The sequence below is a fragment of the Plectropomus leopardus genome, chromosome 6 (genome assembly GCF_026936395.1).
Source record: "Plectropomus leopardus strain MGB_pleo_1.0 chromosome 6, ASM2693639v1, whole genome shotgun sequence".
Lineage (NCBI taxonomy): Eukaryota > Metazoa > Chordata > Actinopteri > Perciformes > Serranidae > Plectropomus > Plectropomus leopardus.
In genome coordinates, this window is record NC_142181.1 from 4,784,848 (window position 1) to 4,810,035 (window position 25,188).

General features: G+C 41.3%; 1 protein-coding gene and 1 long non-coding RNA gene across 3 annotated transcripts in view; one reads left to right on the plus strand and one right to left on the minus strand.

Moving 5' to 3' along the window:
* Positions 1-479: 479 nt before the first annotated feature.
* On the minus strand, positions 480-6,320 carry LOC148189302 (uncharacterized). The gene is made up of 2 exons (XR_015776760.1): positions 5,087-6,320; positions 480-1,464 (listed from the first exon to the last, which is right to left on the minus strand). It is a non-coding gene; the product is annotated as an uncharacterized LOC148189302 (long non-coding RNA).
* LOC121943750 (large neutral amino acids transporter small subunit 4-like) overlaps positions 1,321-25,188 on the plus strand; it is a 33,245-nt gene continuing 9,377 nt past the window's right edge. For both annotated transcript variants that reach the window (XM_088078558.1, XM_042487356.2), the window contains exons 1-7: positions 1,321-1,480; positions 9,354-9,567; positions 9,675-9,730; positions 9,964-10,040; positions 22,221-22,313; positions 22,525-22,658; positions 23,162-23,373. In XM_088078558.1, coding sequence (XP_087934684.1) covers positions 1,321-1,480; positions 9,354-9,567; positions 9,675-9,730; positions 9,964-10,040; positions 22,221-22,313; positions 22,525-22,658; positions 23,162-23,373 — 946 coding nt within the window. The remainder of the gene's footprint in view (positions 1,481-9,353; positions 9,568-9,674; positions 9,731-9,963; positions 10,041-22,220; positions 22,314-22,524; positions 22,659-23,161; positions 23,374-25,188) is intronic.

Genomic DNA, 25,188 nt, shown 5'->3' on the forward strand with positions numbered 1-25,188 from the left:
ACCACCAAACTGAGGCAGGCTCCTTTTTTTGTTGTTGTTTTGCTGTTTTTCCGATATGTGATTTGTTGATATTAAAATTTAAGAAGTTTGACTTCATGGATTTGGGAATATGGTTCTAGGGTCAAACTATGGAGGTCTGCGTTGAACTTTTAAGGCAAAAACTCCGCAGAGGCATCGTTTTCTGACAAAAAAAAAGTCTTTCCCCACGGGGACTGAATGCAACACCAACCTCACGTGTAGCTGCTGCACGAGCTATGTCACTGGCAGCCAATAAGAGAAAAGCGGATAAACCCTAAAGCCAATCAGATGTGTCAGGGGGCGGGAGTTTTTAATATTTATAGGAGGGGTTTAGCACCTCAAAGGCCTCAGCTGTTTTCTGTTTGTGGGAGTCTTCATCAAGACCACCATCATCATCATCAGGCTAGAACAAAGACATGTATATGATGCAGACCCAAAGAGTCATGAAAAACTCTTCAATGTGAAACAGTGCAGCTCAGAATCAGATTTATTGGTCATATATGTGCACATACGTAAGGAATTTGAACCACATTTTAAGTTGCCCTTCGTGCACTTTTGCACAGCTCCAATGACAACAAAGCTGAGCAAATACAGGTTAACATGAACTCAGTCTAACTATTAACTAGCTGTTATGAACATACAGTTTGGTGAAAAAATAGATGCATATATTAAGAGCATCTGTTAACAACAACATACAATGTTTTATTTAAATTTCGGTTGTTTCTGCAAATTGTAAACAACACAAAAGTGCAGAGTGCTGTTAGACCATTTGCTTATAGTTTGTGATCATATCTGGAATAGTTAACCCAAAAAATTACAAGAAATCAGTTAAAAAAATACAAGAAAATTATTTTAAAATAAAAGTAAAAAAAATATAGTAAGTAAGTAACATCATTTTTAATATTTAATTATGATCAATTTTCCCAAGCTTTTTTTTTCTTGCAATTTTTTGGAACATTTTTCCCAAGTTTCTCGTTGCCTTCCCCCTTATGTTTTTGATAGAAATTGCGACAATGTGCTTCAAGGTTCAAATGTTTAAATTCTTGTGAAAGTCACTTGAAAGCAGCAAAGAAAAAAATGATGTCACTCCACGTTTCAAAGCGTTAAAGTTCCCAGTTTGCACTATTTAAATATTATCTGGCATCATTTTTTCCATCTTTCCTAAGTACATTTAACCCTAGAAAAGTCCTTAACATCAAGATCATGTTCTCATCACTTTCCCCTCGGTCTTGTCTTCCAGGCTCCAGCAGCCTCCCTCACCTCCAGTCAGGCCAGTGAAGTGCGACCTCCGACCCAGCTGAGATGGCTCCCACCCTGGCCACCGCTTTCTCCCGCCGCTGGTGGATGGCGGTGACGGCGGTCATCGAGAACTTGCTTTTCTCCGCTGTGCTGCTGGGCTGGGGATCCCTGCTCATCATGCTCAAGTCTGAGGGCTTCTACTCGTACCTGTGCAAAGGGCCAGGTGAGTCACCTTAATGTGATTATTAACAGCAGGCGGGGGAGGTTATCTGCGTGAGCTGCAGGAATTTTAGACATCGGAGGCAGCACAACTAAAACAGTTTGACCCGAGTCCCTTTTGCTAGCCACATTTTGACAAATAAAGGCCTGTCTCAATGAGAGGTCTGGCTGTCACGCAGTCCATTTTTATAAAAGTTCTCAGGATGTGTAAAACCGCTGTTGGCTACTTGCTGGAGATAATGTTAGTTAGCTGCTTAGATCATAGAAAAATACGAATATATATTTAATTTTTTCTCAATATGGACATGCTACACACATGGTTAGCTTGGTAAGATTCTCTACTTTTCAGTCATTTAGTTATTTTTACTGAAACCAGGAGCACAAAGAAGACGGTATAACCGGCATAGTTAACAAGAGAGATGCAAAAAAAAAGATTACTAGATTTAGAATGTAATTATATAAAAAGTTTTCATAATTATCATAATTTTTCATTAAAAAATATTTTATAGAAATTTTTTTCCAGGTCATATCTTGCTTTATGTTTTATTTTATTTTATTTTATTTTATTTTATTTTATTTTACTTGCAAATTTTCAGGTAATTTCTAGCCTACTTTGGTAATTTCTTCTTTTGTTCATCATAACCTTCTTCCTATGTTTTAGAATAAAATAGAGCCAATTAGCCCAGGTCTCAAAAGATAAAATAAATAATTTTATTGTATTTCTATCCTTGTGAAGCAACAGTTTTGTGTGAAAGGACTTAAAAGCTCATCTGATATAGACAGACTTCTGTCCCAAATATAAGGCTGTTGAGTTCACTTTGATGTGTAAAATTAGTGAACTTCCCTGTTAAGTATCTGAATACGTAGTTCCCCACTGGTCTCCAGGTATCATTTAGAGGAACTTATTTTACGTAATGACGCTGGAATCAGATGAATGACGGTGCGATAAAGTGGAGATTAATGACTGTTACGGCTACTTTCACTTCTGCTACTATCACAAAAGCCAGTATTTCACAAAAATGACTCGTTCTGGGCTTGCTGGAGTGAACCAGTTTAAATAGGGTGTGAATGGGACGCTCTTGCATGACGACGCCCTGAGTTTCACAGAGCTGCTGAGAAACCAAAAGCTTTCAACAGACTGATTGCGACACTCTGGGGTGCTCTTTTTTCCCGAGTGGGTGTGGTGGAGTGAGTGATCTGAGATTTGAGGATGTGCAAACAAGCATCCAAAAGGCTTTTTCAGAGCGCGCTCAGATTTCACCTTAAAAACAACCTCGACATATTCTACGGCCGTCATTCGCATCACTGAAGGATCATTTTGTCGGAGAGGAAAGTGACCTTTGAGAGAAGCAGCTGCTGATAAATCAGCAAACACATGAGATTCTTATTGATCCAACAGTTTGGGATTTCCTCGTGGAAACAAGTCAATAAGCCAGCAGCAGGCAGATTCAGAACGAGCTTCAAAAGCAGCTATGAAGTGCTGCTGCACTCCAAAAAAATGATTTTTTTTTGTTTTTTTATCCTGTCCTTAGTTGTCTATGATCAAAGGTGATGCTGCACTCAGCCAGTCATTATTAGTTTGCATCTCTATGACACAAAATTGCTTCTGCTCGGAAAATCAAATCAGACTTCCAGGATTCGGTAACCGCTCACTGTGGGTCAGATCAGACATAACGACAACATACACGACAGTTCTTCATCGTGTTCATCATCAGTCGGGTTTTCGAGTTATCTCCGCCGCAAGATGGACGTGTGAAAGCGTTCATCCCGTCGTCGTCCGCAGTGATTATCACACAGTCTCTTTGATCATCGTGTCTCGCTCTGTGCGTTTCCCTCTTTGTTTCTGACAAAGGAGCAGTGATGAAAGCCTTGGCTGGATTCATTTGTGCATATGAAGCTCGTAAATGGTTTTATTGCTCTCACATGTTATTCACATGACCAGAAAAAGAGATCTAAATCCTCTCTTCGACAGTTGATTCAGCAATCTATCATCAATGAAAGCTGATTATCCTTCAGTGTTTTATAACAGCCTGTTGATCTGATTGGATTAAGTTTCGGTATCTCTTGCCGTTGACTCCATCCACAGTGATCTGACCTCAGACCCATCAGCACGGCTCTCCGCTCTCCTGCCCCAGCTTTCTGACCTGTTAAGTGTTGCTAACTCAGCACTTTTTGGTGTTTATTTGTGTGCGGGGCCGAGAAAGGCTGAAATCAGGTCAAAAAGGTGCAACATACGCTGTGTTTGTGTATGTTTCACTCATGGCGTAGTCAATGTTTGCCTGTTGTCAGTGCAAAAAAATGTGCAAATATGTAACATTGTCCTACTTTTCGTGTGCAACAGAGCTGTCTGCTCCCAATATCCGACTGTCATACCACCGTGATATTTCTGACATCGAGGTGAACCAGACCAAAAGCTGTTGGCGTGAAGCCTTTTCTGCCAGAACTGACTCTGAAAGGTTAACATATTTCAGATCATATCTTGACCTACATGCCCATATGAACACTGACAGTTATAGGTCGCCTGTATGGCCGCGAAAAGATCTCACAGCGGGTTGCGATGTGGCGCAAAAGCTCAGCTGAAGCTGCTATGAGGCTTCAGCAGTTTTGAAATGAATCGGCATCTTTTAAAATTAAAGTTGTTTTAATGTGAAATTCCTTCACTGGTTTCTAACGCTGTGAAATCTAAAAAGTTGATTTTACTTTTAAAAAAAATCTAGGAAACCAATTTCCATGAAAAATGTCAGTAAATATGACAATTAATCTGATTTGTTAAGTTTACTTTAGATTTTGTTAAATTTAGTTGATTTGTGAAGTTGTTGCAACTTAAAAATGACAACTTTAATCAATAAAGACAGCAGGAGCGGTTAACTCTTTAAAACCTGAGAAAATTGACATGATGTCTTTCAAAATCATAGGTAAAAGGCAGTGAACAATTCAAGAAGAAAATACCTAAAAATCTGAAAAAAATGGGGAAAAAGTACATAAAATTAGAAGGAAAAAGAAGAAAGTAAAAGAAAAAAACAAAGAAATAAACAGAAAAATAAATAATAGTAATTCTGTAAAATAATTTTGAATATTTAAATGTAATAATTATGAATATATTTGTTTTTCCCGAAAACCTTTTTAAAAATAATTTTTTCAAATCTACCAATTTCTTGAAATTTGCAGAACAGTTCTTGCCAAGTTGCTCATTGCCTTTTAATTTTTTTTTTTTTTTTTACCATGCATTTTAAAGAAAGCAAACCACTTTGCTCAGATTTCAAAGGTTTAGATACTTGTTGTTAGACCATCTGTTTGTAGTATGTGATCATATCTGGAATGGTTATCCCAAAAATAAGCAAAAAATTAGTTAAAAAAATACAAGAAAATTACTTTAAATTCTAAAATTAAATAAAAAAAGTTGTTTTTTTAAAAAGGGGAAAAACTTTTTTTTTAAAAAAATATTTAATTATGATCAATTTTTTAACCTGGATGTCGATCCAGGTCAAAGGGTTAAAAGTCGGGGGCACACACACACACACACACACACTCAGAGGTCAAACAGGAGACATTCTGCAGTCACAGTACAGATTCGTAACTCTGCGTGTAAATCTAATCTGCATGTATTTACCTCCTCTAAGGCTAACTCGTCCTTCGCTGCAGCTGTTTTGAAGATCACAGTCTTGTCACAATGTGTTGGCGAAACTCTGTTGTTGTTCGTCGTTCAGCACAGCCTGCTCTCCCACAGGCTGGTTGTGGTTGCTCTGGTGGTGTCAAGTGTGTGTTTGTGTGTGCGTATGTGCATTTGTCACATAGCGGAAAGAGAGAGGATTACATTCCTTCGTCAAACTCATCATTTCTCGCCTCCCTTTGTCTCGCTTCGTGTCTCACGATGGCTGTCAGACTCTTTGTTGTTTCTGCGCGATAAAAAGTGTGTGTTTTGACTCTGTTTGCTCCGTCACTAGAAAAACGTGTTTCTGCTCAGTGTGTTCAGGATGTATGTCAATCCCAAAAGGAAACAGTAGTTTATTTACGTTTCTCGTCTTCTTATATGCTTTGTGTGTATCCACAGGGTGTTTGGCGTTGTCATACGGATCTGAAATATTTGTTCGACCTGCTAAACATCACTCGACTCCGTTACCTGTAGACAGTAATGACTGTATCCTCGTGCATAAACGTCCTCTAATCACGAGGAACAGAGCCTCTGTCTAATTGCCTCTTGATATGAGCTCTGTTTCGTGGATGAGGTTCGTGTGCTGTATCGATCAGCATTATTCGTCCTCTGAGATACTCGTTGACTTGTGTACGTTGGTGCTATCTACAGGTGGATAAAGGAAGAACTTCCTAGTAATGATTAAACCAACAGACTGTGTGGGAGCCGAGCCTGTTCGTATGTATAGGGGAAGCGTATAATGTAGGAGAGAAGGGAGTGGCGGGAATTTGGCGAAACGTACACACGACAAAGCTTTTAATGCCGTTGACATGAATGAGAAACACCCTCTGATGAATTGCAGTAAAGAAATTTTCACAGAAGATCAAGCGACCTTAATACCCTTGAGTGTATTTGCCTGTATGTGTGTGTGTGTGTGTGTGTGTGTCTTTGGGGCTCTTCCCTTATTGACTCAGGTTCGCTGTGGCCATTTGATTAGTCAGCAGCCGCTGTGGGACGGACGCTGCCGTCTTCTGTTAGTCCAACAGTCAGCACTTAATGCTCCAATACACTCAAACAGCAGCCGGAGAGGAGAAAGCACATAATCTCCATATTGACGGAGAGTTTTGATCACAAAGTGCTTCTGACGCAAATACGAAGCTCATGCTTTTGAGGTTTTAGCCACGCTAAGAGAACGTCATGGGCAATGATTGGAAATGATTAAACGATCAAACCAAAAGAACGATAGGCAGATTAATTGATAATAAATAATCATAAGTTGTAGCCCTATTAAACAGCATTAAGCTCAGATCTAAGTACAGCCTCACAGAGCTGCTAGCATGGCTGTAGTTTGTCCAGTTCGGGGAAAAATGTCCTATAAGGTTTAGTTTAGTTAGTTTAGTTTATTTGCACATTGAAAGAAGGAAATAACAATAGAAATACGATTAAAATAAAAAACGCCTCAACAGGCTTATAAGAATACCTTCCCTCAGACAGTAACAAGAGTTTTAGGCAGCAACACAGGTTAGATAAAAGAAAAATTATAGCAGAGTTATATATTTACAATACCGAAATTATTTCTGATTCATTCAGGAAGTGTTATAAACATTTGTTAAATTAGTGACCTTTTCAAGTGTTTTTTAAATAATGATAGCCGACTGTTATGATGAAGATAACATAAAAGAGGAAAGAAAATATAAACTTTTATCATTTAAAATGACTCTAGACTGAAAACAAAGATAATCATCACACCTCCACTACAAGAGCATCTTATATTTCTGATTATAATAATGAATTCGGTGTTAACTTGTTGCAGGTGAAGGTTCTCCGTAGACAACTTTTGAATAAAGTGCATCGCAGGTGAATGTCTTTTAATCAAAGCCCACAGATGCTTACAGCCACTCACCCTCATGTTAAATTTAACTACTCTGCAGCTGCTTGTTTTTAGATGCTCATGAGCTCAAGTGTCCCGACAGCAGCATTAAAACAACATTGCAGCCATCAGATGTTCATTAAGCCGCCTCACCTTTCACCTACTTATATTCTCTCAGAGCACGGGCCAATTTTCCACCCCGGGATGCTTTTAATATGACTTAATAGCTTCCTGTTGTTTCTCTAAAAATTCGACCCTTAGCCCAGAGACCAGCGTCAACACCTCCTGCGTTTACCCTCCTTTTTTACCTTAGGCTGGTTCAGCAGGGGCAACGTCACACACCCTATAAGAACACGGTGGGAAAACAGATTTCGGCTCTGTTGTTTATTCGCAGCAGAGAGCGGCTGCTGTTAAAAAATTGCCTCCAGGACAAAAATGAGGAAAACACTGATGACTAAGTCCTTTATACGTCCCTGCTCCCTCCTCCAGACACTAAAACATGTGGTAACCTCTGAGTCCGTCTCTATTGTTCTGCCGGCAGTTTAACCAAAAACAAGTCAAGGTGAGCGAGGAGTTGTTTTCCTCCTTCAGCCCTCCTCTTTGTCCCCCCGTCTGTCCGTCTGTTTATCTGCTGATATACACAAAGTTTCACCGGAGGCAACAGTCTAATAGACCAGATAGACAAAAATAGACTCCACATGAACTCATTGGACTGTGTTTACCAGTGATTCAGCAGGAGGCGGATTGAGTCGCTGTAAAACTGTAACAGAGTTCCCCTCCTCCGCGCAGGGGTTCAGTTGTGACTATTTCTGGTACCTGTTTACTCTGTATTGTGTTGTTTTCCCTCCGGTGTGTTTACTTGACCTTTAATGAGTCTCCTGGCTTTTCGATCAGCAGCTCAGCCCTCGGGGAGGGAGGGGTAAACGTATGAGCTCAGACCTCAGAGAGCAACATTAGAAACCAGCTCTTCTGAAATACCGAGAAGGTATTTATTTTAGATCTCACCGGAACCTCGAGAACAGGGACTCAGCTTGTTTTTGCAACATGAAAGGAGGCCAGGGGCCAGTCAAAGACGCCCCATGCTTGTTTTGAGGACGTTTCTAGGATTTTAGGACATTTCTAGGATTTTAGGATGTTTTTAGGATTTTACGAAATGTCTTGGATTTTAAGACAATTCCAGGATTTTAGGATGTTTATGGGACTTAAAGAGATTTCTTGGATTTTAGGACATTTCTAGGGCTTCCAAGACATTTTTAGACTTTTTACGACGTTTTGAGCATTTTAGGGCAATTCAAGGATTTTAGCATTTTCGTAGGATTTTAGGATGTTTTTAGGATTTTACGAAATGTCTTGGATTTTAAGACAATTCCAGGATTTTAGGATGTTTATGGGACTTAAAGAGATTTCTTGGATTTTAGGACATTTCTAGGGCTTCCAAGACATTTTTAGACTTTTTACGACGTTTTGAGCATTTTAGGGCAATTCAAGGATTTTAGCATTTTCGTAGGATTTTAGGATCTAGGAATTTGACACATATCTAAAATTTTAGAATGTTTCTGGGATTATATGACATTTCTAGGATTTCAGGATGTTTTTAGATTTTAGGACATTTTTTAAATTAAAGGACGTTTCTAGGATTTTGAGACATTTCAAGGGCTTTTGGATGTTTCTAGGATTTTAGGACAATTGGGGCTCAGCTCTGTCCTCTGTCAGGGAATCCTCCACTGGCACTTTTTTTGATAAATAAGATCTAATTTGATGCTGTTTTACACACTCTGACACCTATTGTATACCAAAAGCACAAAAACAATTCCCAGTGTGAATCACTATTTTTCTACAAAGTACTCACTCCTAAAAGTGTAAGCAGCAGTCTAATGTTGCAGGCTGGAGTGGAGCTAATGTCTGTGCTGTTATGTATACATCTGTATCATCCACAGCCAATGTCAGCATGCTAACATAGTTTCTACAATAATAATAGTTTCTGTGCAAGATGCAGTCCATCCAAAGGTTGTTAAGATACTTCAGTCTAGACTGCAGACAGACAAACTTATTCATTAGCTGTTAAATTAATGCAGAGGGATAAGAAGCACAATTCCCAGTGGAGCAGAATTAATTAGTTACATGAAACGGGAAGAGTGCAGTAAAGCAAACTGTACCTTTGAAGGCTATTGTATGTAAATGTACATCATTATTTTCCACTTTTTGGTATAAAGCATATTATGTGCACATAATACTGCAGTCTTACATAATTTCAAGGTGCTATATTTTCAGAGTTACGGGTCACTGTCCTTTTGAAAGCGCCGCTTTAGCTGCTGTGTGTAGCATTTAGAGAATAAATCCAGTTTAAAAACAGTTTCCTATTTTACGTTTCTCCAGAAAACAGCTCCAGCCTTAACCTCTCCAGCTCGTCTAACAAGTCTGGTGATGATGAGGAGTATCTGGAGATGAACGGCTGGCCCATCTGCAAAGACCAGGACGAGATGCTGAACCTGGCCTTCACTGTGGGCTCCTTCCTGCTGTCCGCCATCACCCTGCCCATGGGCATCGTCATGGACAAATATGGTCCCCGGAAGCTACGACTTTTGGGCAGGTAAGGCTACAGAGGAAAATCTAAACCCATTTTGAACTCTATTGGATGTTTATGGTCTGTTTAGTTTATGTATTGCCCTATTCATACCCTTTGCGGTGTGTTTCCAGTGCCTGCTTTGCCTTCTCCTGCCTCCTCATCGCCTACGGTGCCAGTGATCCCAACAGTACGTATCTCATTTCATCTCACATACATCACTTCAGCGGCATTATGTATTCACCTTGGGGACGTACTGCCTCACACACTGCTCTCAATCACGTTGCTTTTGTCCGTGAGCCACACTGTACACAGTGTAACAGTGCATGGATGAATTGGTGAAACTTAAATCAGTCATACTGGGTGTGTGTCAGCAGAGTAACCACACCCGTCTTTGTTGTTAATCTGCTCTTTCTCCTGCAGATCTGTCCATCCTGATCTTCTTTGCTTTGGCGATGAATGGGTTTGGAGGCATGTGCATGACCTTCACTTCTCTGACAGTGAGTACGATTACTGAGATTACAATACTTAATTACTAAAGCTGCTTTGAATTGATAGAATTGCTCTCCTAGAGTAGAAACTACTCCACAAAATATGGAAATACAGTATAATATATTAAATATACAGAAATTCACTTTAGACCAGACCTACTTCCACAGCACTTTTTCAGTGCTAGAGAAAGGTCTGGTAGCATTTACTATTATTCTAGTAGGCTACAGGGGCTTGTTTTTATTTCTCTAAACGAATCACAATCATCCTGGGCGGTGCTACACCCAGGATACAGTGATGGTGCCCTTGCAAAATGGCAGTATGCAGATAGCAGAAGGGGAAGAGAATGCCGCTTGTAATAACAGGCCATTAGTGGGCTTAAATGACGTTTTGTTTGTAGGATGGCAAAGTTTTCGGTCGCTCTGGTTCCCTCGTCAAAAAGCCAGTGGATTTTTTCCATTGGATTTTGTATTTTTGCAGAAAATAAGCTCTATCGTTCACAAAAGTTTATGATACTTTAACATTTTGCTCTGCGAGATAATCTTCAAAAATGAACACAACTTTCATGATTTTTGAAGTATAAATGTAATATCCAGAAGTTAAAATCTAACATTAAATTAAACGAATTACACTACGGAGGCTGGAAAGACTGGTGTTTAGCATGATGACATTTGAAATCTCATTTTGGCACTTGTTAGCAGCTCCCTTTTTTAAACCAAATACCCATCGTCCTCAAAATGAGCAAACCGGGAGTGCAAACATGTTAACTTGCAGCAATCTATATATAGCCATCCAGTGAGTCAGACTAACAAACTGGCACTAAGCTAAAGATGAGTAATCCAGTTAGACTGGCACAAAAAAATTCTCCTGGCTTTCTCCAGCATTTTTACAGCATGTTCTCAGTTGACAGCCACATCAGCTTCCCAACAAGTCCTGCAACAAACTAATAATTCTGCAAGGACGCCCAAATACATTTCTTGGTTTATTTCGTAACCGACAAGTAAAAAGACAACACTGAATCTCATAAAGCCAGATTTTTAATAAAAAGTCAGCAAACCAGAATAGTGCAACACCTAGATTCGATATGAGAGGAAATGAAATGAAGAGGAGCAGATGGAGAGGAAGAGATATCGAGATTTGGAAACAACAACAAACTGTATGAGGAAGAAGAAGAGAGAGAGGACAGAGAGGAGAGTGGATTAGAGCACTGTGAAGAAACACTTCATTATGCACTGATGAAGAGAGGACAACACAAGAGGGACAGCAGATAGAGACATGCAGACAGACAGATGCATCAGAGCGAGGGGAGACGCGGACGGAGGAGGAGACAGATGGCTGAGTGGTTGACACTCTGGGAGAAAAGGACGAGCGGTGATGTGCAGGCGAGAGCAGAGGGAGTGATGGAGAGGATAAGGAAAGCCAGCGGTCAGGATGATCTCATCAGTGAGAGAAAGTGCTGCATCACAGGAGGGGCCACGTGAGAGAGCGAGAGCGACATAGCGAGAGAGCGGCGCATTAGTGATTTATTATTCACTGCTGCTCTGCTGCTCTGGCCGGGAGCCAAAAAAAGACCTCGATTCATTATTATTTTATCCACACATGGATCTATAGTGTCTGTGTGTGTGTGTACTGTAAAAAGAAACTTATTGTTTTAATTTTTTAAAGAAAGCTAGTGTCTGGGCTGCATTAACCCTTTGAAACCTGAGCAAATTGGCTTGATTTCTGTCAAAGCATGGAGAGAAGGCCATGAGCAACTTACAAAAAAAAACCCCAAACTAGTTTAAAAGACAATTATTTTAAATAACCAAAAAAAGGATAAAAAAAACAGTAAATGACCTGAAAAAAGTGCTTAATTAACTAATAATATAAATAAATAAATAATAATATATATTTGATGGTAACCTAATTTTAATGATATAATTATAATAAATATAAATCTAGTTTTCTTGATATTTTTCCCTATTTAATAATTTTCTAATGATTTTCTCACAGTTTTTTAAGCTAATTTTCCTTTCACCTTTTACAAATTTTTTGCAATCCTTTTTCCCCATATTTTCAAAAGAAATTAAACAAAATTTGCTCAGGTTTCAATGCTTGTCAAAGGCATCTAAACGAAGCATAACAAAACTGATATTGATCAAGGGTTTAAATGCTTAAATTTGACTGATTTTGAGAGTCAGCTCGGACACTGGCTTTAATAAGTTACAAAAAAATGTTTCTTTTTACAGTGTGTCTAGAGCGCGAGTCCACAGATGTGTAGATAGAGAGAATATTTTAAACATGTCAACAAGCGGTATCACACCCGTTTCATCAGCGGTGGATTTTGTAATCTATGTGTTGCTTCCTTGTTGCATGGTAAATAATTATTTGCAACACAGTCGCTTGCAGCCTCAACAATCTGTTACTTAAGTGCAAAAACTGGAGAGCAAAGACACACTGTCACAGAGGAGACAAACAGGAAGCAGCAACAGGGGAACTGACTGAGTGTGTGTGTTTATGTGTGTCTCCCCACCCATGCTGCGCTGTTTCCTTCTCAGGCTGCCTACTGGGACCCTCACTGACACACACACACACACACACACACACACACACACACACAGAAGTTGCTCAGCTGGTTTCGCCCCACTGTGCACCCCCTCCCCGGCCCTGCCTCCACCCAGTCTTTCGTCTCAGCCTGGTTGTTTTTGTCTTCTCCAGTTTCAGCTGCTCTCCGTCAGCAAGGCTGGACCTGCACACAACTGTCCAAACTATCTTGTGTGTGTCCACAGTACTGTATGTTACTGTGCGTCAGCATGATGTGTGTGTGTGTTGTTTTAGCTGTGGCGCGCCTCGAATCTCCAGCAGGCTGAGTTATAGCTCCCTGCCAGCCTCGACAAATGTTTCCTTTATACCACCGTCTTCGTGTGTGTGTGTGCGTGTGTGTGTGCGAGACAGATCAAGACAGAGTTAGTGATGTTGTGTGGATGCTTTGCTCTTCCGTCGCCCTGCCCTTTCCTGAATCTCTGGGTCAGGGATCGTTACCGAGGAAAACAACTATATTAAGAAGCCTGTAACCTTTATGTTTCTGAGGGGGTGAAAAACTCGGATGCAGCATCTTGGGCTCGTGGGTCACTGAAACTCCTCAGGTCAGGTTGACCAGTGTCAAATCACAGTGTGTGTTGTTTAAAGCCTCTGGAAAGGTGGTTTGAATTAGTCAGAATTCACAAAGTATATCAAAGTCTCATTAAGTATCTACAAAAATCTGAGTGAAAATATGTTCCCAACTATTGTTCCCAGCTATTCACCTGAGCTGAAAACAGCTCGTTTGACATAATTTCTCCTGTGTGGGCGCGGCAGATCACGTTTTGATTTACACCTCCTGGGATCCCACCTTTGCAAACTGTCTCTCGTCTCCACGACGACAGCCATGAAGCAAAGCCGAGTCGGCGTGGTGCGGCTCTGTATGTCCCAGCCCTCTGACTCTGGCTGCGATCGTAAATCCAATCTGATGCTCTGCACTAAAGCGAGAAAGCTGCTTTTTAAGTCGCGGAGCGTTCGGTTTTCTCCAGAAAGAGAGCCCAGAGTGCGTTGCTCTGGATGACCCAATGGTCCAGTCCAACATCGCTCCGAATTCACCAACGGTCCAGTTTGTACCAGAGTGCGCTCCAGCACTCAGAAAGGAGGATTTCAGTTTAGCATGTTCAATTAGCATCAACTGACACCTGACTTTGAAATTTTGATCGGCTTTATCCGTTTTACGTGATATGAATCGAGAATAACGACGCCCAAATCAACCCAAAACGACAATATTCAAATTTGGATTGAAGCTAATGTCTGATAATTTTTTATACATTTTATTAGTCATGTAAAACCCTAAATTACATTGTAAGAAAGCGATTTAGGTTCCCAGAGGCTTTAAGAACAGCGGATATCTTTCTTCCTCTTTTTGCTTTCTTTCTACCTCTAATGAGCACAAAGTGTACTTTTTGGCTCCTTCTCTGCTGTTTTTTATCTTTATCTATCTTTGCTTTTGGATGCACACTCAGCACTCCGTGTCCCGGGGACGGAAAACAGAGCGTGAAGCTGAGGAGGGCCGGGCGGTTCAGTGCTCGTCTATTCTGTGCTTGTAAACAGCTTCATGTTACAGCTGCTCTTTTCTTACTAAACATTCAGCCTCTACATACACATACATGCATACATGTCTCCACACCCACAGGCGGACACCAGGCTCCTCCTCTTGTTCTTTATGGCACGTGCAGGAGCCGACTGCGCTTCCTGGTCTCTCAGTCTGAAGCCCTGCTCGCTGCCATAATCTACTTTCTATCTCTAACGTGCATTTCCTCTGCTCCCAATCCCCTTTTTTCTGTGTCACCGGACCATCTGGGAACGCACTCAAAGGCAGATTCCTCTGTGGCAAACGGTCAACACACTGGCCATAAATGTAGACTTTAGCAGAGAAATTGAAATGTCCTGCACATTTTCTCCCCTAATGGCTGAAACGTCTAGGTGGGGCTGAAGGGGAAGTACAGCAGACACAGTATTTCATTCTACACGGCGAAGGGATGACAGCAAAAAGGCAGTGAAATCAGTCTGCGGACTATTTTTACCGTGCTGTAGATGTCGGGTGAGATGGAGGAAGTACAGTATATGCTCTGTTTACTCCTCTGGACCACATCGAATGGAGCTGTGAGGGGAGAAAAAAAGATGAATGAATGCCAAGGGTCAAGTAATTTGAGACCCGAACCAGCCAGACAGAGCTTGTCGCTGATACAAGGCCCGAGTGGATGTGTAGTTGTGTGAATTTGTGTTCCAGGTGGATGTTTTTATGGTTTTCTGTGCAGCTGAAATGACTGTAAATCCCTTCCAGACACACAGGGGTCTTAGAAACCTCTACACCCTTCCAAAAACTAGTGGAAACGCTCATGTGCTGTTTGTTATGTTTAGGGATGAAGTCAATTGGTTTCAATCCAAAATATATGTTAAAAATTATTGGAGTCCTCATAGGGAGGAGCATAAAATGATGTCATGTCGATGGAGGTATGCCGTCTGGTGTTCGTCAGCTGGTGTTTGCTAATCTTACAGCCCACTTGGCTGCTCTTTATGATGGATGGCGTCCTATCCTGCGCGTCAGGACAGGACCGGTCAGAGCTGGTTCGCAGCAGTCCGGCAGCAGCAGCTGATGTTTCCACTTGCTGCAGCAGCAAACCCTCTTCCCTCTTTCATTTCTCTGTTCCCTGCTCTCAAACGGCTCTGTCCAGTTTCCTCTTTCTGCCCCTCGTCTGAGGCTCAGCATGTTTTCTCACACCCCGGGCCTCTTTGTCACATCACGCTCTGCCTTTTTCCATTTCCATTTTCAACACTCAGCACACACTCTTATCCAGAGTGACAAAATGTGCGCAAAAGTGCAGGATGGACAAAAAGTTTGCAGTTGCAGGGGAAACTTTTTAAGTAAGCATGTTTCTACAAATTAGTTCATTCACTAACCTTCTTGGGGCACTTATATTTTACAAACATTTACGCATGCTTTTATATCTTTATAACTGTGTGTTCTTGTTTGTCATATATTTTATGAAAAGCACTTTATTTTGGAGGTGCTGCGTGTGTGTGGGTGTACCGCTCCCCAAAGATGGGTTTTATTATATTATTTATTCTATTTCAATTCTATTATAGATTTTAAAAGTTATGAATCACTACAGATTTTAAAAGTTATGAATCATTACAGCGCTTTATTCAAAAAAGGGAAGGACCCGGGAATCCTGGAGGAACCTCTTATTTATTTTTTCATTTTTTAAAATTCACTTTTATTTTGATTTTAATCTGTAATCCAGCTGCTGTCACCTGCGTCTTTTAATCACTTTTATTCCTTCCCCTTCTTTTTTAAAAAATCCTTTTAATTCCCTTTTTTTGCCCTCTAATATGTTTGGGTTTTATATAAATTTATTTTATTAAATTTCATAAACCCTTTTGAAAATAATTTGTAAAACAAGGACTTCTAACAAGTGAAAAAACTTATTTTACCCATGTGCCCGTGCCCTCAGAGCACTCTTTACTGTGGCCTTATCTCTAAATATTAAAACAACACAAGAGGTTTATGTTATTGTACACTTATCGTACCCTCCACAGAATAAATTTGCATATTATGACATTTAAAACATGTTCCAAAATAGGAGATAAGGCTTAAAACAAGACAGACCTCCACTGTGGGAAATATATCAGTCTTACCTGAAGATTTTATGAAATCAGCATCAACAAGCAAATACGCTCATCATTCATAGGTGGGTCACATGGCGAACAGTGCACACAGCATTCATATCACCTGCACTGATAACATTCAGCAATCTCACCCAAACAAGATCGAATCACTGCCGATCAGGTTTCATCCGGCCGTTGTGGAGCTACACCTCGCGATAAAACACGTTTTACTGTAAGAGTCACGAACAAGCAGGTCCGTGAGGTTCTTCTAAACGTGCTAAAATGCTCATAATTGCTTATTAGCAGCTTGGGTTAAATAAGTTCAGTTCCCTGTATTGCTGTTCTCCGTGCAGCCAGTGCAAAAGCTGTTCTTGCACTCGCAAATCCAGGGACATTTAAGTGCACTTACATTGTTCCAGGACATTCTGGACTCTGGCTCAAGAGCTGTTGGACTGTAAATGTCTCTTTGATTAACCAGAAAGGAACATTTTTCCAAGAAAACCTTTAATTCATCAATGCTAAAAGTGGAGAAGATTTTTCTTGTTCTCTGCAGTTCAAATTGGCCTCCTGCACTCAAGTTAACCCACAGTCCTAAACAAATTTTCATGCTGACTCATGACAACGTGCTTTTTGTTTTCAATACTGATCTACCTGGATACTGTTCAAACGAAACCCTGGCATGCATAGATCCACTTATTGATGAGCGCCTGCATCCCACCCTGAAATAAACCCTCCAGCTGCACCTGCCTCAGAGCGAACCCTGATCTCTTATCTCCAGGTGACTGCTCTGACGCTAAGATAGACCTTTAGTGGCTGTCCAAACACCGAGCCCATCTGTGTGTGTACCTTACCACTCTGTGCATGAATACATCGTGACCGCAGAGCCAACAAAAGAGCTATTCAGGGAAGAAGCAATAACAAAGTAGATGGTGGGTGGTATTATTTTAAAGAGGTATCTCCACACAGGGCTGCTCTCAGTCGTTTCTCTGGAAATAAAAACTACCGTCCTTTATATCTATAACGTCATCAAGATAAGGGAAAAAGTGCAAGTAGTTGGGAGATTAGTAAAAGCTGTGTTTACTGAGAAAGAGATCAGTGAGGGAATGAGGTGAAATTCCTGAACAAACAGTGGGAAGATTAACTCACACATCGTACCTTGATGGCTGCGGTACATAAGAAATATATTTCTCTCATGAGTTGAAGATCGCCAAAACCGACCCGTGCTCTTTAAAGAAAAATCTTGTAATTTCACAGAGATTAAAATTTCAAACGACACCTTGATTTTTAGCTAGCAAGCAGCTTGGCTTTAAGAAAGGCGATTTCAATGTGTCTGTTAATTTGGTTTAAGAGCAAATACCTGAAATTTTCATGAATGTTTTGCAGAAATTTTACATTTTCCCCCTTAATTATTACAATAAAAGACATTCAGTTAGGTGAAAAATGGTCGAATAACGTAGCCTACAAAAAAAACTCATTAAAGGTTTGCAGAGTACCTACTAAACATCAGCATGTTAGCTTTGCCATTAGCATTAGCATTAGCATTTAGCTTACAGAAACACTGCAGTACACAAATTTACGTTCCTTAAAATAGCGAAGGCATGACCCACCCTACTCTGTATTAGGGGCTGATCGCTCTGAGGTGCGTCGTGAGAGAAACATCACCACCAAAACCAAAGTTTCCCTGCGGTACAGCACGCCTGTCGGGCTGTGCAGCGCCTTTTTCTGGCACGCATAAAAGTTTAAATATTTTCAACTTTTCCGCTCACTGCTCCACAAACGCACCCAGCTGTCTTACCAGATGCACTCCCAAGGCGTTTTTGGAGCGGTCGTGCTTCACATGATACGTCGCGATGTGATCGGCCCCTTACTGTGCCTCTGATTATCTTACCGTGACATTCTTACCCAGCCATGCTTTTCTTGCCTAAATTTAACCTTTCCAGCCAACAAAGGCAACAAATACTCGCCAATCAGAGGGAGAGAGGGGCGGGTCATGCCTTCGCTATCCTCAGAAAACACAAATTTGGGTGCAATACAATCTCACAAAGCATGGCCGTCTAGACTTTTTATCTTGTTTAACACTTTTTAAACCGAGACAGACAGTTTCGTTTGTTTTCGTTTGCCACAAAAATCACCCACAGGCTCCAATGTGTGTTTTCAACATCTCAGGCATAATTCACGGCAGTAGTGTTCATGTTATCATGTGTCCACGTACGTTTACTGTGCAGCCAGTTGCTCGCTGTGTGTCTGTTATGGCCTGAAGTGACAGTAGATCCTTTGTCCTCCGGTGTTTAACGGTCACAGACTCACCTGTCTCCCTGACTGATGTGTTATTGACTCCAGCTACAAAAACAGTGTTATCTCTTCCTCATCAAGCCTGACAGCTGCTCCTCCCATCAGCACACTCTGACATTATCCTCACGTTGCTGAACCCATTAATCCTCACTTCTTCTTTTCTGATTAGCCGACCAAACTGGTTTGTGACATGTTTTTGGGAAACAGTATTTGCAGCTGACTGTGACTCAGACCTAGTAACCCAGAGAAACTCCTGGTGTGACGCAATTGGCCAACGCTCAGCATCACAAGGACTAGAGGTGGTTTTTATTCAGGTTTTGGCATGTTGCTACACACACACACACACACACACACACACGCAGATGCTTTGAGGTTTTGCTCTGGCAAAGCACAGTTTGCTCACGTGGTTTTGTTTTTTTCTCCCACTCGCCCATGCGCTTCCAGAAATGATCGCCAGTGGGTACAGAGTTGCTCCCAAATAAACCTGTTCCCAGAGTGAATAAACAAGCCGAGGCGTATCACTGGGAGAGACGTGAAGGAGGTGAATGGCAGAGAGTTTAGAAACTGAGTCATCCACACCGAAGTGACCTTATTCCTTTGAATCTGCACTGAATATCTGGAATCTGAATGGGGAACTGTTCATTTTCTGGGGAACTATTTAATTTCAAAATCTCAAAGTGGCACTTTTTTTATTGGATATTCCAGTTTAAGCCTTGAAGGGAACAGCATTGATTTTACACCATAAACTACGTTTACAATTCTTTGCGAGTCGGCTGCTACCTCAGTTGCGATAAGGGAGCTGCGTAAAGTTCGATTTTCCTCAAGTGATATCCAGCCAGTCCTTCAGCAATTTATTAGAAAAACTGCTGTGAAATTAAATCAGGCGGCCTTTTAAGCTACAACAATCCCCGAAACAACCTGCAAAATCCAAGAGAGGGAGTACTGTAAATTCTATTGCATGCCATAAATGCACAGGTCAATAAAACCCTGATACAGAGACAGAACGGCTGTCCTCTTCAGATAGCAAAGTGCACCTTTATGACTCATGGCACAAGTAATTTTTTTTGTGTAACTGTAAAGGTGAATATTCTTACATAGGAAGGCAAGGCAGCTTTATTTATATAGCACATTTCATACAACAGGGGAATTCAAAGTGCTTTACCAAGCAGCAAAATATAAGATAGATTTGCAATAAAAGAGCACAGAGATAAGATATAAAAGGTTAAATTAATCACTAAATGATTTTAAATTTTAAAATCAAAATCACCATAAAAATAGAAAAAGTGTAGACAAGAGGTGCAAAGATAAAAAGATCATTTTAAATGATGTAAAATCCGCTCTGAAAATAAATAAAAGGAACATTTTAGCTTTGACTTAAAAGTGGTCAGAGTCTGGGTTTGTCTAATATCAGCTGGGAGGTTATTTCAGGTCTGTGCTGCATGATAACAAAACACAGCTTCACCATGTTTAGTTGTAATTTTTGGGACGTCAGTGGGCCGGCCCCAGTTCATGTGTCACAGGCTGATAATAAAAATGCTCAGTCCCGCTCCGTGACATACCAAAATCTTTTCAAGCTTTTTGCTGTTACTATAGTTATTACAAAAGACTGGACATAAAATATGATCATCATCAGACTAGAGGATGAGGAAGTGACAAAGCAACAGTTGGGAAATCTGAACCTGTTGACTCTGCACAGCCGTCACGGCCTTGATGCGTCATGACCACATCAAGTCTGCTGAGCTAGACACAAGCTGAGCTGGTCATTTTTTGTGTCCTCTCCTCTCCTGTATGCCAACTGGGCCAAAGGTCAGCCGTCTTCCCCCCCGTGTGGTCAGTCAGTCTCCTGTAAAGTGTCAAAACTGGACTCTTCCAGTTGAGCGCTGCTACAGGGAACCAGGAGCAGAGCCCTTGTTATTTTGGATGCCACGGCAGGGACGTAGCAAATTTTGTAGCTCACCTTTGGTCCAATTAATCCGGGGAGTGACGTCTGTGTGGGGTTAGAGGGTTCAAGCAGCTGCCTAACAAGCTGCACCCCCGCGGTGAGCACAGCGGCCGGATGGACAGACAGATGAGGACAATGAGACAGGGAGTGAAGGGAAACTGAGGCCTGCTTTGCTATTTATGACCCATAATAATGTTACGCCCACATTTTTAACTCCCTGCCCCCCACTCTTCCCCCAGCGACCCACTTCACACCGCTGTTGACTTGGAGTTTGATTTCCTCTCCTCCATGTTTAAACTATATGTTCTCCAGATGGCGTGAATTAAACATCACATCAATAGAGAGACAATAAATATCTTCGCCACATGTTGCTCTCTCGCTCTCTGCTGGCATTTTGAGCTCTTCTGACTTCTTGGAGGAGGCTGTTTACAGTTCGAAGTTGCATAGTTAAGAACAGTGTGTGCTCTTGTGTCTCAAGTTGAGCGCCATTAAGCAAGACTTCTGGCTTTTCTGTCTCTGCTCCACTTCAAATGCTGCAGCACAAACAAATACCACGCAGCACACAGTACACTTTGTACTTTGTGGTGACAGGCCCATCAATACTTAAGCTGGGGTGAAGTATTCGCCTCGATGTGAGCAATTTGCTGCATTGTTTTTAACACTGAATAATCTTTTTGCTGGTAGGGAAAGAAAATATATCAACAAAGATTCATGTGTGAGATAACAGCCTAACAGTTGCCTGAATAGTTTCAAAGTCAGCAAACAGACTCAGTAATGTCTACAGGAGTATCGATCTAAAGTTTGCCAACATTAGCCACCATCAGCTAACTGGTCATACCAGACTGTTTAAGGCTGTGAATACAAAACTCCTTCAGTTTTAGTTTAGTTTTATTTTTTTTTTATGAATTCAATTTTTAATTTGAAAGAGAATAAAAGTGCTGTTTCCTCTGTCAAAAGTCACATTGTCTCACTATAAATCAGTTGGATACGCTGTGCTCTCATAAATGCAGCACTGTTTTCAGTGTCTTTGACTCTTTTTTGTTGAGTTTCAAAGACAAAAAACATCTTGTTCATCTGCTTAAGCACTGAAGTGATACACAGAAAGCTTTTTCTTGTACTTCCACAGTATAATTTGAGGCCAGTCTGTGTTTCTGCGTGTCATGACAAAGTGAGAAAATGATTTTTATCCTTTAAAGCAGTGATGTGTAGGATTTAGTGGCATCTAGTAGCAGATTGCAACCAGCTGAAACTTTAATGGGAGCAACTCTTCCCTTTGTATCATTCTGTGTCCCCTCTCGGAGACTTGCGTGTCCATGAACACAGCAAGTTCTTTTTTTTCCTCAGCAGCAGTTTGTAACTCAAGGGGTGCGAAATTATTCTGTCGATCTGTTTAGAGCAGATCAGATGGCACATGAGAGGAGCAGCTGCTGCAAGTGAAAGCAAACTTTTAGACCCAGGAGACTGAATGGTCAAATTTCATTTTCAATGCGCCTGATGTTCTGCTGCTCCATCTGTGCCCAGAGTATGCTCTGCAATCCGAGACCATGATGCAATAAATAACCAAATGGTATATATAAATATATATTTCAGCAGTGCTCCTAAAGAATGATCCAGCTCCAAAACTAAAAAATATATCTGTGGCAGCAGATGTTTTAATTGTGGCAGGCTGCCACAAATAGATGAATGTGTGGGGAAACACTGATTCTGCTTTTGTGTGTTTAAATAAACTCCCAGTGTATTATGTTGAAGTTAATAACCTCATCTGTTTCTTGTGCTCTCTCCACAGCTCCCCAACATGTTTGGGGACCTGAGGTCAACCTTCATTGCCCTGATGATTGGATCTTACGCCTCCTCTGCTGTCACTTTCCCCGGCATCAAGGTAACATATGATTTGCGCTGTTGATGACATCACACAATTTTCTATCCACCTCGTAAAAATTCATTAATACATCCTCATCCATCAGAAAAGAAGTGCTCCTAAAAGGCAGTACCCTAACATAAACTCAGACAGTGTGACACTGATGCCACAGAACGGGATATTGATTCTCCATTATGACGCGTCTGTTTGGGTGCCGTCTGTCTGCCTGTAGGTGATCTATGATCTGGGTGCCACCTTCATCATGATCCTGCTGGTTTGGGCCGCCTGCGCCTGCCTCGTCTTCCTTAACTGCTTCGTCAACTGGCCTCTGGAGCCTTTCCCCGGACCAGAGGACATGGACTATACGTAAGAAGAATAGACAAACTTACTTTTGCACACACAAAGGCGTACAAACATTTCTGTAGCCTGCAGCTACCATCGTCATAGCAGCCAAAGTAGTGTTAGAAAGTGCCCTCAGGTTGCACCTGCTGTTAAGGGATTCCCACTGAGCCCAGACAGCTTGCATTCTCCGCAGAGATCACTGCATACACACATACATAAGAATGCACACACATGCATGCTCACACACACACACACAGTAAACCTCAGTGTAATACAGCGGAGGCCAAGTGAGCCCTCAAGACAGGAAAGACTTTAAAACCAGATGATCAGCTGGCTTTGCCCTCAATCACCTGGATCCTTTGTTTCCTCTTGTCTTTTCCCCTTTCCCTCTTTCTCGGAGGATGTTTTTCTTCCTTTTTTTTGCAGTCCTCCTCTTCCTCCTCTGCTTTTTTCATTTGACATTTTTCTTTGCTCTTTATTTTATGCACGCAATCACCTTTCGCCTTCTCTTTCCGTTGTTCCTCCAGGGTGAAGATCAAGTTCAGCTGGCTGGGCTTTGACCACAAGATCACCGGGAAGCAGTTTTATCGGCAGGTGACCACCGTGGGGCGCCGTCTCAGTGTCGGCAACTCCATAAAGCAGCAGCACCAGCCGCCCAAAGATCTGGCCACGCAGGAGGCCAACAAGCTGTGCCTGTCCACGGTCGACCTGGAGGTGAAGTGCAAGAGCAAGGAAGAGAGTAAGTCTGAAACAACATATCTAACTTGTGTCATGTCATGAATCTGTAGCATGGGCGTGAAATTAAAAAAGGAAACCAGTTCTTTGTGAGAGCGGATCTCCAAGTGGTGAAAAAGAGCTTTTGAAAACAACCATAAGTCAGCGTAAGTGCTCCATGTGCTCAAATGATCAAGTCCAGAGCAAAGGCAGTCCCACTATTTGTTGTGTCCCCTCTGCCAGCTTATGAATATTCATCCGAGCATCTCAGGAGTCACTCTGCTGATTATGAATGAACCGAGCAGGAGAGCCGCTTTGTTTGCCAGGTTGTCTGAAAGCACCATGACGGACAAAGGCTTTCCAGACAGCAGTCTGTCCCACAGTCCTGAGTGGTCCAGTCCATGACCTGGAATAGTCATACTAACAGTCGTAAGCTATTACTTTTCACATTTAAATACATGTTTGTAACAATAAGAGTTTTATAATCACAGCTTGGCAGTATAGTTTGTGGTATTATTATTAATATGGGTATTTTTTGATATATATTACTATATGATTATAGATTTGACTTCCCAATAATGTGGGTTATACAGAACTTTCCGTGCATTACTTTTTGTAGGTATTCGTAGGATCAGTGCATGAGAACAGGCTGCTTATTTTACATGTTAATTATAAAAATACAAAATACTTATAATAATAATAACTTTAATAATAACTTTATTTATATAGCACCTTTAAAAACTGGTGTTTACAAAGTGCTTTGACAGAAAAAGCAAAGGCAGGAGCTCAGGGAATAATAAAAATAGACATCAACAATCAGGTCAAACAGAGAAATGTGTAGGACAGTCAAAAAGGTCAGACCAAAAATACATATACAAAGGTCAACAAGAATAAAAGAAAAAAAAAGTTTTTAAAAAATATAAAAGACGATAAAAATAATAAAAGAGGAAATCTAACAAGACGACAAGACTTCATATCAGCTGCATCACGTCTCAGCTCTGAAAGGCCTGACCTACATCTGTACTTACCAATTAGTCACAAACTCCATTTACACCCCTGTGATACCTAAAATACCCCTTTACCTCCACCCTACATCCATACTAAGCTAACCCCTGTTACCCCAACACCTCCAGGCCTCCTTGCTCTTCTACAACGGGGTCAGGGACTCCCAGTGGGGGGGTTCTGGTCGCCCCCCCTCAATGTCTCTTTGGTATCAAATGGACCGTAGAATTGGTTCGGACCCAGTTCTTAGAAAAGCCGCTCAGCAGGTGTGGGGGGTTGCTGGCTGGATGCCAGAGAAGCATTGTTGTGGGTTGAAGGCCGAGCATCATCGAGTGTGTGTGTGTGTGTGTGTGTGTGTGTGTGTGTGTGTGTGTGTGTGTGTGTGTGTGGACTGTAGTCAGGATGCCCACGGTTGGTTTCATAACAGCTGGACATGTTCCGTCTGTCAGGAGCTTTAAAGAGGCCCATATTACACACCGTCCCCCTCTCATTCCACGCTAATTTGACGGCAGCTGTGCAGGTTGCAGAATATTTACTAATTAGGCACTATTTCTTTTCCTCCGCTCTCCCGAGAGCTGATTTGAATTTGAACATATTATTGTTTCCTTTTGATCGTCAGTAACAAACACAGTGTTCTAGTTTAGTAAGTCGATTACATTTCGGCCAGCACAAAAAAATAGGCAAAGTCAGTTTTATGCCTTTGTGCTGGCGAAAATACGAGGCCAGACACATTATGTTTTAGGATGCCTGTCCCAAATATGTAAATATGATATCTGAAGCGCGCCTCTCGGGAAAGTTCTTCAAATTTGGCACAAACATCCATTTGGACTCAGTGATG